This window comes from Rhinopithecus bieti, unplaced genomic scaffold, assembly GCF_001698545.2.
Source record: "Rhinopithecus bieti isolate Rb0 unplaced genomic scaffold, ASM169854v2 scaffold_4541, whole genome shotgun sequence".
Lineage (NCBI taxonomy): Eukaryota > Metazoa > Chordata > Mammalia > Primates > Cercopithecidae > Rhinopithecus > Rhinopithecus bieti.
Window position 1 is genome coordinate 403629 of NW_016804414.1, and position 13249 is coordinate 416877.

General features: G+C 36.7%; 1 protein-coding gene across 1 annotated transcript in view; it reads right to left on the minus strand.

The window, feature by feature from the left end:
- The window catches only part of RB1CC1 (RB1 inducible coiled-coil 1), a 92451-nt gene that overhangs the window by 22861 nt on the left and 56341 nt on the right, over window positions 1–13249 (minus strand). The window contains 6 exon segments of the mRNA XM_017867942.1: window positions 1517–1682; window positions 10639–10684; window positions 10687–11892; window positions 11895–11921; window positions 11924–12551; window positions 12641–12767. Coding sequence (XP_017723431.1) covers window positions 1517–1682; window positions 10639–10684; window positions 10687–11892; window positions 11895–11921; window positions 11924–12551; window positions 12641–12767 — 2200 coding nt within the window.

A 13249-nucleotide genomic window follows, 5' to 3' on the forward strand; every position in this document is an offset into this window, starting at 1 on the left:
GGGGGGGGGGGCTAGTTAAGAACTAATTAGTTCCAACTCAGAAATCACCTATACAGAGTTAGGTACAAATCACCTTAAATAAATACAACTTAACATACACATCATGGAAAATTGGAAGGTACCTTAGAAGTCATTTATCCCGCTCTTATTTTATAAATATTTAAAGAGGCATTAAAACATGAAAACTAAGTTAGACAGCTGTCAATACTATACTTTTGGTTTCAGTTAAATCACTCTTAATTTTAGAAATTGTACACGTGTTTATAAAAGAACACACAGAGAGACAACGCAACAGAGATGAATATGCAGAATGAATCATAGAGAAGAATCTATAAATCCAGATTCTTAAAGAGAGAGGTTACTAATGACCTCTTTATTGCTAATTCTTACTTAAAACTTGGCTATGCCTCCTCCCTGAACACTTAACTTTCCTTGGTTTCCCTTAAGCCACACACTTTTTTTTCTGGTTGCGCTTTCTCGTTCCCTTTTCCCAGGCTCTTCTTTCTTTCCCTAGGCCTTAAAAATCTAAAATTGTTATGAGGTTTGAACTATATTTTCTTTCCATTCTCTGATTTACATTTTTTCAAATTCTACAAAGACACTAATTACAACATTTTAGGAAAAGGAAAAATACCACATAATATTACATGTGTACAACAACCATAATATGCAGTTTCAGAAATGTATCCCTTAAAATGTATCCCGCAAACTGCAGTATTTTCTCTGGCCTGAATCCTACCAGTAGCTACCAAATTGCTCTTCCAGCTGACTGCTTTGCAGTTCTCCAATCTTTCTCCATGTTCCAGTGGGTGATCTTCATTAAGTATAAATCTAATTATGCCATTGTATTTAGTTGCTGTCCAGTACTTTAAGTAAAGTACAAGCTCTCTAACAAGGCATCTGGTTTTTGATCTAGCCCCAACATACTTCACAAGCACTACCTCTTACTATAAACAACAACAAGTACATTAACAAAATTCAACAATATTCCATCTTAATCTACTACCAGCCTATCAGAAGGATAAGAATTACAGGAAGTGTAGGATATTTATGCTGATCTGAATGTAATTTGGGATAACAAAGTTTGGAGAATTTGAAGCTTAGAGAAAAAATAAAAATCATTTTTTAAATTAAAAAAATCCTTTCATAGAAAACTAATCTTAGTTCTAAAGAGGTTAAATGATCTATCCAAGATCACATAGGTAGTGAAGAAACCAGGAACAAAATTCACATTCCCTCGCTTCTAATTCGAAGACTATCTCATTTTGAAGCACCTGGTATTGTCATGTGACATTAACATGAAAATATTATTTTCAGATGAGCAAAAAAACTAAAAAATAAAACATTCTTAAAAATACACGCTTTTGTCATGAGGAAATTTATTAACAGGATCAATGTAAGGAAAATCACATCTAAGATATAAGAAACCCTCAGCTACATAAAGAAATTGTATTTGTTAATTTATGTCTACTTTCTTTAGTTCTCAAATAAATGAAATGGGAAAAGAGATACAGACCTGTTGTTCTGCAATCAAAGATGTTCGAACATTTTGCATTTCTTCATTCTTTCTTTTTTCTTGCTCTTCAAGTTGTTCTAGAAACTTAGCTTTTTCTTCCTGAAGCTTTTCTTGAAGTTCAGCAACTAAGCTTGAAGAATCTTCTCTGGTAGAGTCAATGGCAGGACTTACAAATTAAATATAGCATTAAATTAAAAAAAAAAAAAACTACAGACACACAAATGTACCAAATATCATATTTATGAAATTTATCTTCCTTAAGCCTAATAATGTAGCATGAAAGATATCTGTGTGAACCCTCTCTTTGAATCTAAAAAGGGAAATACGTAAAAGTTTAATACAGATTAGATGGTGACACTAACAAGGTTTACTGATTTTTATCAGTATATCAGATACATTCAAGATAATCTGCTTGTATCAACATACATAAAAATCAAGAGGCTGCTCTGCCCATGGAGTAGCTATTCTTTTATTCTTTGGTCAAGCTCTGTGGCTCACATCTGCAATCCTAGCACTTTGGGAGGCCCAGGTGGAAGGATCCACTTGAGCCCAAGAGTTTGAGATCAGCCTGGGCAGCAAAGTGAAACCCCATCTCCTAAAAAAAAAAAAAAAAAAAAAATCAAGAGCCGAGCACAGTGGTGCATGCTGAGGTAGGAGAACTGCTTGAGCACAGACGTTCAAATCCTGCCTGGGCAACATAAGGAAAAAGTATTTTCTGGTAAGGGACTATACACATAGGAGATAGGTAAACTCAACTTCAAATGTCAGTTTTGCTATTCCTATACATGAAATTTACACAATGACTTAGGAAAAAAGAAACACCTAAAGATTGCATATGTTGAAATGCTTTCATTTCCATAAAACAGGCTTTGATTCATTTTGGTAGCAAGTAGGCAACACAAAGCTAAAACTGAAAAGCGTTTACACAAACAAATCTACATATTCCTGAACTCACACTCATTTCCTGAAGACTTGCTAACCTCTCAGGGGTTGCTGACAAAGTGCTAGAGATGAGAATAGGACAATGTAAGAAGAAATGAACAAACACTGGTTAGTCATTATTTTAACTTATAATTAATAACTCAATAACTTCTAATTATAACTTCTAAGTATTAATCTTATCTACTTTCAACTTAATAATCCTTAGCATTAAAAAAAGGTTTCTTCAAGAAGATGAAAAATCCCATTGGTATTAAAATATGCTGCTAAGCCTCAAGAAATTGCTGTTATTAAAACTACTTTAACAAGTCAATTTTAGGCTTAAATGTCCCTCTATTTGTTTTAAATGATATGCTAATGTTTTGAAATCAGGGTGTGTTCTGCAATTAATATGGGCATGTATTTAAAATGTTCACTCTACATGTATCTTATGTAATTTCCTAATCTAATTATATGATAGAAATACACTATTTATACCAACAATCATACAAAAAAATTATTGGACTCTTTTTATTCATGCTTCCAAATTTACTGATAAAAATCTAATAACTTAAACTTGCTGCTCAGATAACCTTTCCTCCAAAGAGATAGCTTTAAACAGCCAAACACAGAATATACAGTTTGAAACATAATCTCTCTATCAAAGTCTAAGACTCCTTATTTAGTTCCCAGAAAGGCTGGAATAGGAATCCCCTATTTCATAATATAATTAATTAAAGGACAGGATATATATTCCATAATATAATTAATTAAGACGAAGGCTTTACTTTTAAAGTTTCTCCTTTGGGGCTGAAGAGGGGGATGTGCAAGTTTAAACTATTCCACGGCTGGAAAACTGACATACTACTTAAATCAAAGTCTTACTAAGGAACAAAAAGGGACTCAGACTACTAACAATGAAGTGCTTGGGATAAAAATAGGTATAGGCAGGGTTTACAAATAATCCTGTTTGGCCAGTGTCTTCCTTGAAGAAATATCCACAATTCTAAGGTAAGCTCAAACTTTTAGGAGTAAAAAACAAGGCCAGGTTTTAAGGAGGAAATCAAGAGAGCACTGAGGATGGAGAAGTGAAGGACAGATAGTGAACAGTAAAGGTTATGAATTTCATTGCGAGTACCATATAAAGTCATTGAAAGGTTTGGTCTAGAGAATGATAAGGTGTGAATCTAGGTTTTGAAAAGACTATTGTGAGAAAGGGTATTAGTAAGAAATGGGGCACAGTAAAGAAGCCTGAAGAAGAGCTTTCAACATGACAAAATATCCTAGAATTGTATTACAAAAAGTGTGGTTCACATTGTGCAAGTGAGGGAGGGGAGGTCATGCACAGCCAGTACTTATAATTTCTAGGTGTCCTGCATCTTTGGATTGCCTGGGGTACTCCATTTCAGGGTCAGTGCTGTGCTGGGATAATACAGGGACAAGAGGACACAGTTCCAGGTACGCAAACAGATATAGATATCACTGACACTCTGTAAACACCGTATCATCCCCAAAACCAGAATGAGAACACTAGGTGATTAGCATAGGGTATCTCATTTACTGACTCATAAAGTAAAAGCAAAAAATGGACAGGTTATGACATGAAAAAATAACCATTATCCTGTACTGAAGATAGGTTTCTTATGGCTGTATTAATCCGGCCAAAGTACATACTATGCCGTATTGTTTGACGCTCCCATTAGAAAATGTTCCAAGTGACTATCTGCCACACAACTTCTATTGCACATTACCCTAGGATCTGAAATAGCCCTGCTATCAGAGGAATTAACCCTAGCAATGAAAGGCTAACAGCTAAAATAGGTTTTGTGTTTTAACTAGCATCACTGCCTTTCTTTGGGGAGCAAGAAGCTGTGTAGAAGGGAGGGAGGTCATGAAGAAAAGGTTACAGGGTATCACAGTTTAGTTAGGAAAATATAGTAGTCCCCCTTCACCCACAGGGAATGTTCCAAGACCCCCAGTGGATGCCCGAAACCGCAGATAGTAGCAAACCCTGTATTTTTTTCCAATATATGCACTGTGGTCCTAACATTTGCAGTTTGAGGTGTGATGGCAAAAAGAGAATGAATTGTCTCCTTCTGCATAGTTTCACAGATAGACTGGGTCTTACTGTAGATCTTTGCAGTCTCAGCATTTACTTTTTTTTTCTTACTAAATCAAGAACTTTCATCTTTTCACTTAAACGAAGCACTTCAAGGCTTCTTTTTGGCATACCCAAATTGTCAGCATCATTACTCTTGTGCTTTGGAGCCATTAAATAAAGGTTACTTGAACACAAGGACTGCGATACTGATAACCCAGATGGCTAACAAATAACTAATGTGTGGAGACTGTCCAGTGTGGATACACTTGACAAATCATGCTTCTCAAAACGGTATCCAATTTAAAACTCAGGAATTGTTTATTTCATTTAATACTTTCGAACCATGGGGTAACTGAAACCATGAAGGCCGAAATCACATAAAATGAAACTAGAGAAGAGGGAATGACTGTATTTAATCTAACAACACTACCACAGAAACCTAAGAAATTCATCAATAAAGGTTGTCCACCTAAAAGAAACTTGCATAATCCTGTCTTTGCATATCTGAATACTTTAAATAGGCCTGGACATTGAAACTCAAGGAAGCAGATACATTTGTTATCAGCTGGGAACTTTAATATCACGGAAACTTGAAAAAAAGCATCTCTAAAGGTTGACAGTTTTTCCCACCATTAAAATGTCAGTTCTAGCAAAGGACTGTATTATATCCAAATATTTCTATCAATTATAAAATTTACATTGAACATAAACTTGATTGTCTTGATGCTTGAACTCTTAACACTGACTAAATTATAATGCGGCCTAGTAAACAGTTCACAGTGGTTTTTTCAAAAAAAAAAAAATCTTCTATCGCTTGAACCCCGGAGGCAGAGGTGGCAGTGAGCCGAGATTGCGACACTGCACTCCAACCTGGGCGACAAGAGCGAGACTCCGTCTCAAAAAAATAATAAACAAAATAAAAATCTCTTCTTTTGAAATTAGAATTACAAAATCAAAATGCTCCCACTCATACTCACTCAGATCCATATCACTACCTCCTGGGAGCAGGGCCATCAATCATGTAGTAGGGAGATCTCCCGACCCACAAAATACACACACGCTCTGCTCTCATTTCTTTGTACAAAGGTACAGGAGAAAGCTTTCTCCTACATTTTCAAAACTATTAATAACTCCAAATTAAATAGAAGATATTCTGATCTTGCATTTCCTGAATCACAAGTAGACCGAACAGTATTTACATTTTGGCCATTTGTATTTCTTCTTTGATCTTGTCATATCTCTGTCCATTTTTCTAACAGATTGTGCGCCTTTTTCTTATTGATTTACTGTGGGAGCTCTTGACATTACAGACATAGCTAATTTGCGTATTCATATCTTACAAATGTTTCTCATTGGCAGCTGGCCTCTCAATGTTGCTTCTGGCATATGTAGAAACCTAGTGGTGAAAGGGAAATGTGCCGGACTGTGTCCTCACATAAGCATCATTCTTCTTCAAAGGTTTCCTCTGCATGACAGAGAAGCCAGGGATATTATCCAGAATTCCTTCCTCAGTAGGTTCTATGTTTGAGTTTGCCAGTGGAAGATACCCACATCTGACCTGGGATGCTGAAGTTAGAGACTCTGGAGGTGGTTGTAGCCAAACATGTGGGCAATGTGAGATTCATAAGAGATTTCCAAGTAAACCACCTGTTTGGGGATCTTGGTAGACAACTGATGAAAGTCTTCGAAGAACTGTAGCAGTTTCCTAAGCCACCAACTTTGGTGGTTCAGATGACTTTCTATTATAGATCTCCTGGCCTTCACCAGATTACTATCCAGTCTCCCAGTTCTCCCAACATTCGTGTAAACTGTAAGTCTGATACTAATCCCTTTAATCCTGAAATATTTAAAAGTGGTTGTTTTATAAGCTCAATCCCGATACAAAAAACGACTCTAGAGGAAAAAAAAAATCCCATAAAACATGGAAATCTGAGATTAATTATCTGATCTGAAAGCAGTAATGACCTCACTGCCAGTGCAAAATAGAACACTGGAAGACCAGGGCAGTACATGGCAGAACAGCAGACACTTGTAGTTGTTTGAAAACCAGTGACGACTAAGGAGGGCAAGGCTCTGGGACATGTCCCAGCTGTGCCTCCAAATCCCACCAAACCTCCCTTCCTGGAAGCAACAGCCTTTTCTACCTTCTCTGAGGAAATCAGTGCACCTTCACTCGAGGTAGTCCTCTTCTCAATGAGATGATCCTTTTCAACAACATCTCCCACCATTACTTCCAGACCCGTTGCTACATTCAAAACTGCCAGATCTCTGGAGATTTAAAAGTCTAACAAAGGAGGAATTGCAAAGCAATTACAGAATCTTTAATACATTTTGGCAGAAAAACGGAAAATAAGTATGGGAATGGATCTAATGAGAGTTACAAGAGGAGGGACAGACTTTGCTAAGTTGACTGCCCGGAAAGTAGACTTAAGAATAACCAACATTAAATGAAAATTAGATGGCAAAATGAGATACTCTAGACCAAGGGCAGGTAAATCCAATCCGCTGTTTTTTATAATTAAAGTCTTGTTGGAACACAGCCAAACTGTTCATTTATATTGTCTTACTTCTGTCTTGCTAAAATGGTACAGCTGGGTAGTCTGGATAGAGACCATTTGGCCCACAAAACCTAAAATATTTACTATCCAGGCCTCTACAGAAAGTTTGCCAATCATTTCTTCAGGCTCATGATTCCCAAAGAGTGATCCACAGAAGCCTGGGGTTAACCAAACACATTCAGAGAACGAGTGAAGTCACAACTGTTTTCACAGTAACACTAAAGTGATGTCGTTTTTCAACTTGTTAATATTGGCACCGATGATAAAACCGCTGGCACCGGAACACACATTAAAGACATTAGCACCAAACTTTATGTGTTGTCATTTTATCTTTCACCACAAGGCACTCAAAGTGGGCAGGAAAAAGGGGAGGTTGTTTTTTCTTAGACTATTCTTGATATAGTAAAAATTACTAGTTCTAAAATATGTTAACAGTTGGAAGATCTGTATTAACTCAGTGAACTAGTGTTTTCCAAATGACCAACTCATGATGCCATAAAATCATGCATGAGTAAAAGATTCAAGTATAAGAGATGTACCAGTAAATGTTAAGATTATGAGAAAATCCACTGATAGCTTCATATTCCACAATAAAAACTAATGTTCAGAAATTACCACTTGCTGAATTTTGATTTAGTAACAAAGAATATCGACAATCATCTGAAAAGGCTATTTAAATATTCCTTTCTTTTTCCAATTACATTCAGCATAAGGTTGGATTTTTTTTCCATATACTTCAATCAAAACTCAAGAGATTTGCAAATATATAGAGCAACGGTACTCTTCTAACTAGTTTTCATTTCAGACAAGTTTTTATTAAAAAGTCTTATGTATGGCCAGGCACGGTGGCTCACGCCTGTAATCCCAGCATTTTGGGAGGCCGAGGTGGGCGGATCACAAGGTCAGGAGACAAGACCATCCTGGCTAATATGGTGAAACCTCGTCTCTACTAAAATACATAAAATTAGCTGGGTGTGGTGTCACGCACCTATAGTCCCAGCTACTCGGGAGGCTGAGGCAGGAGAATCACTTGAACCCATGAGGTTGCTGTGAGCTGAGACTGCGCCACTGCACTCCAGCCTGGGCAACAGAGTGAGACTCTGTCTCAAAAAAAAAAAAAAAAAGTCTTACATATGCCAACATGTAATAAGGTTATTTGAAAATGGCAAAGTTTCAATTTCTTGGTATTAATCTTTAGTACAGAAATACTGACATAATCCCTATAAACAAAATCAGTTTGGTGTCAATTTTTTGAGAGCATAAAGATACTGTGACAGAAGTTAGAGAGCCACTGTTCTTGTTTTTCACATATTTAAAAGATGGTAAACACACACATACAGATTATATTAGTAAGTCTGTGTGTGACCTGCAAATGCTAAAATTTTTACTATCTGGACCTTTAAAAAACAAGTTTGCTGTCCAGGGATGGTGGCTCACATCTGTAATCCCAGCACTTTGGGAGGTGAGGCAGGTGGATCACCTAATGTCAGGAGTTTGAGACCAGCCTGACGAATATGAAGAAACCCTGTCTCTATAAAAAATACAAAATTAGCCAGGCGTGGTGGTACATGCCTATAATCCCAGCTACTCGGGAGGCTGAGGCAGGAGAACTGCTTGAATTTGGGAGGTGGAGGTTGCAGTGAGCAGAGATCATGCCACTGCACTCCAGCCTGAGCAACAAGAGCGCAACTCTGTCTCAAAAACAAAACAAAACCAAAACATAAACAAAAACAAGTTTGCTGACTCCTGATCTACAAGAAGGCATCCAAAGGCAGGTATACTGGAAGGGATTTATTACTTACACCCTCAGAGGGCCCAGAGAATACATTCTTTACCAAGGCTTTGCAAAATACATGCTTAAAAGGCTCTGTAGTGGTGGTCTGTAGAAAACGGAGAGCAGAGGGAGATGAGAACACTGAAATTCAATGAATTTATGGGAATGACAGGCTTCTGGAGTGGCAGAGGTCAATTAGTGGATTTCACCACCAGAAAGATAATGCGGCTCTACCACAAGCAACAGAGCCAGAGCAGTAATTAGAAGGTTTTGACCCAGAGAAATCTGCGGTCGTGGTTGTCCGTAGGCCCTAATATAATGAACCGGTTAAAGACCTATTAAAACTGTAAAAACAAAACAAAATAGAAAACTCTAAATCTAGTATGCAGAGGCTTAGCTTATCAAGAGAATTCTAACCTTCACCCAATTCCAAGATCTGAGTTAGTTATCAACTACAATGCCGAAGAGATCTACAGCCATTTTCCAGACTTCTGGGGGAATACTGAACACCGGCTCTGAGAGGACTGTAGTGACTGTGGTCCACCAGGAGGAGATTATTGGTGCTCATGTGATAGAGTTTGGGCCCAATGCTTCCCTCATCGAGAGAGGAACAAGTTGAATAACCCTTAATGGAAATGCTTGGGAGTAAAGTGTTCTGAATTTCAGATGCTAGAATACCTGTGTTATATTTACCAGTTGAGTATACCAAATGTGAAAATCCAAAATCCAAAAGGCTCCAATGAGCATTTCCTTTAAGTATCATGTCAGGGCTCAAAAAGTTTCAGATCTTGGAGCATTTTGGATTTGGGATACTCATCCTTACAGACTGGCAGAATCCCCATGTTGCTTCCCTTACACGTGGAACAAGGACTATTATGGTAGAAAAGGCCAAGTAAAATTCCTAAAACTCTCACTTCACATGATACAGGGGAGGGAGGTTTCTATTATGTTCTCATCCAACATAAGTATGTGTCCTGTCCAGAAGACATGGAGACAAACAATGGATTTTAATGAAATTTTTCAGGTGGAGACTGTTTAAAAGGGATAAGGCAAGACACAGGTTGAAATATATATGTATTCACTTGGAGAATTAATGATAGAATGAATTGACGTATTAATTATGTTCTAGAAACTGTTTATTGGGTCACAAAACCCCTTCAAAGATTAAAATAAAAGTACTAAAACCATCTTCTGTGATCAAAAGGCAGTAACATCAGACAGTAACAATAATAAAATATAAAACAACACCAATCCACAACCAAAGTATCAAACCTGCAATTTAAAAACATCTTTCAAACACAGAGGAAACAACTGAAATTGTATTAATAACAATAAGGAACACTCTACATGTTCCTATCTATGATTTAGCCTTTAGTAAACAATATGCAGAAGACAATTTTACAGTCTTTTATATACTAAACTTAAAGAGAATAAATATAAGTAATTTTCTACTGAAGAGTTTAGAAAAAAACTGCGAATAAAGAGAGAAACTTAGAAGGAAAAACAAAGAGCTCTTTAAAACATTTCAAACTTTCAACAAAACATTTCTCTGAAAATCCAAACTGCTGATTCATTTTTTAAAAGCCATTCATGGATTTAGTCTGTTATTTCTGTTTGCAAGAAACACTGACAAAGGGTAAAAGTTTTTACTTCATGAAAATACCCTAGTTGCTACATTTACCCAAGGTAAATGAGTAAATCAAGGTACTATGATTACACACACTTACAAAAACACACGAATCACTGATATTTTAATTTTATAATTACAGACTAAACTGAATTCTTACCTTTTGCTATTTGATTCTCAAGATGTTTTACTTTTCTAATAACTGTTTCTCAACAACTTCTCTCTCCAATATAAATTCTTTTAGGGCAGTCTGAATAGCTTCATCTTTTTCACAATTAAGCTTCTGAATTAACTGTTCTCTGTCTTGTTCCTGGCTGATGACCAATTTTTGTCTGTCTTTCTCAAGGTTCTGGATAATAGCTTCATATTTCTCTTCTTGTTGGGTGATTTGTTCATCTTTCTGTTTTTCAAGAGCACTCAATTCTGAGTTCAATTTACTCTGCAGTTCAATTATTTGTTCTTTCAGGGTGTTTTCTATTTCAAATGCTTGGTGATGCAAAGATGTTACTTTGTTTAATTCAGCTTTAAGTATATTAGATTCTTCTTCATGTCTACTAATTAACTCAGAAATACACTGATCTTTTTCAATTGTCATTAAAGTTCTTAGCTCTGCTAAGCCCACCTGATAATTTTCATTATTATCCTGAATTTTTTGGTTGAGTTTACTGATTTCTGTTCTCAAATCTTCTGTCTCCTGTTCAAGAAGAGATTTCAAGGTCTCCTTCTGCTGGGCTCTGCTTTCTTCCAGCAAAATTTTTATTTCATCAGTTTCTGCTTCCTTCAATGCAAGTTCAACCTCTAACTTGCATCTCATGTCTGACAAATCAGAAACTTTGAGTTTTAATTCCTGTAACTGTTGTTCTTTTTCCTGGATAACTGCAGCATGAGATTCTTGTATTTGATTAATTATTTGTTGGTTTTCCTTTTTTAATTCCTCCAAAGAAACTCTGTGGTCTGTCATAACCTTCTCAAACTCTTGTATGTGCCTAACCTGAAGTGTGTCCTCTAATTCCTTTAGATGACTTTGCTCCAAAGACTGAAGTTCTGCCCTCAATAACTGTAACTTCTCATCATTTTCAACATGGAGCTTTTTTAAGTCTTCTAACACTATTTCTCGTGACTGCTTCAGTTCTTTAATTTCACAATTTTGAGAGTGCATTATATTTTCCATTTCTAACAACTTCTGATCCTTTTCATTCTGCAGGCAGATTACAACTTCTTTTTCATGTTTAACCAAAGCAAATTCATTATCTTTATTTTGTAAAACCTCCTCAAGGCATACTAACTCTCCCTTCAATTTTTTAATTTTGTTTTCATTCTCTTCAGTTTCCTTTATTAGTGCGTCAAGTTTACCTTCATATTCATTTTTTAAAGACTGTAGTTCTTTTTGATGTTTTCTTTTAGTGTTATTTCTAGAGAACATTTTACTTTTCAATAATGTTTCTTATTTCTACTGCTGTACATTTTAATGAATTTGAGAAGTCACACTGTTCTTTTTGTACAAATGTTCTAAAGTGGCAAAGGTCTTCCTTAATGGTTTGTATACTGAAGTGAGAGTCTTGGGCAACAACTCTACATCTTTCTAACTGGACATTCAGAGAAGCATGATCTCCAAAATCCTCCTTACCACATACATTTGTATCCTGCATACGTCTACTGTCTATTGCATTGATAACTGATGAATAAAGTGATTCCACCATCATTTCTGGGCTTTGTGGATCACTTATAGGATTAGGAGATGACAGATTTTCTTCTATTACAAACTCATTCACAGCAGACATAAAATCTGATTCAGGACTTTCTGCTAATGAATCCAAGTCTAAAGAAACTTGGTGAATAGTCTGTTCTATGTTTGGATGAGGAATAGTTTCAAAATCAAATGTATGTGCATCAATGCTATCTGGAGATAATTCTTCTAAGGGACAAACTGCAGGACATAAGGGATCCTGAACAGTCAGTGGTGGAGGAGTTCTCGGTGAGGTAGTAGTTGTAATTCCTGCTGTACTTTCCATCCTTGGTGAAGAAGCAGACTGTGGGGATGTCTGACTCACAGATGCCTGGAAAACAGAAAGAAAGGCGTAAAGAGCTGCACCAACACAAACATTTTACACTAATGAAGAAAACTGTTTGAAAGAACTGAATTTGCCTTTTGTTCACTCAGTAGATCTGTAATGGTCTGTGACATTTCATCCAAACTTTGTGCTGCTTTTACCAAATTATGTAGAGCAAGTACATGCTGGTGTAGAGGTTCAAAGTCACAAAGTAAGGGAACCCTGAAACAGAATGCAATAAAATTAGACTTCTGATTTCTTAATGAAATAGCAGATAACTGCTACCAAATATTTTGATATGTCAAAAATAACAAGAGCCTTATCATTCCTTTTAAAATTAATACCAGAAGTACTTTAAGAACTTTGTGTCATAATCAGTGAAGTAAAAACTTAGGGCCAAACGTGGTGGATCGCACCTATAATTCCAGCACTTTGGGAGGCCTAGGCGGGTGAATCACGAGGTCAGGAGTCTGACACTGGCCTGGCCAACATGGTGAAACCGTATCTCTACTAAAAATACAAAAATTAGCAGGGCGTGGTGATGGGCTCCTGTAATCCCAGCTACTCAGGAGGCTGAGGCAGGAGAATTGCTGGAACATGGGAGGTGAAGGTTGCAGTGAGCCAGTATCGCGCCACTGCATTCCAGCCTGGGCGAGCCCGTCTGAGACAGACAGAGTGAGACTACGTCTCAAGAAAAAAAAAAA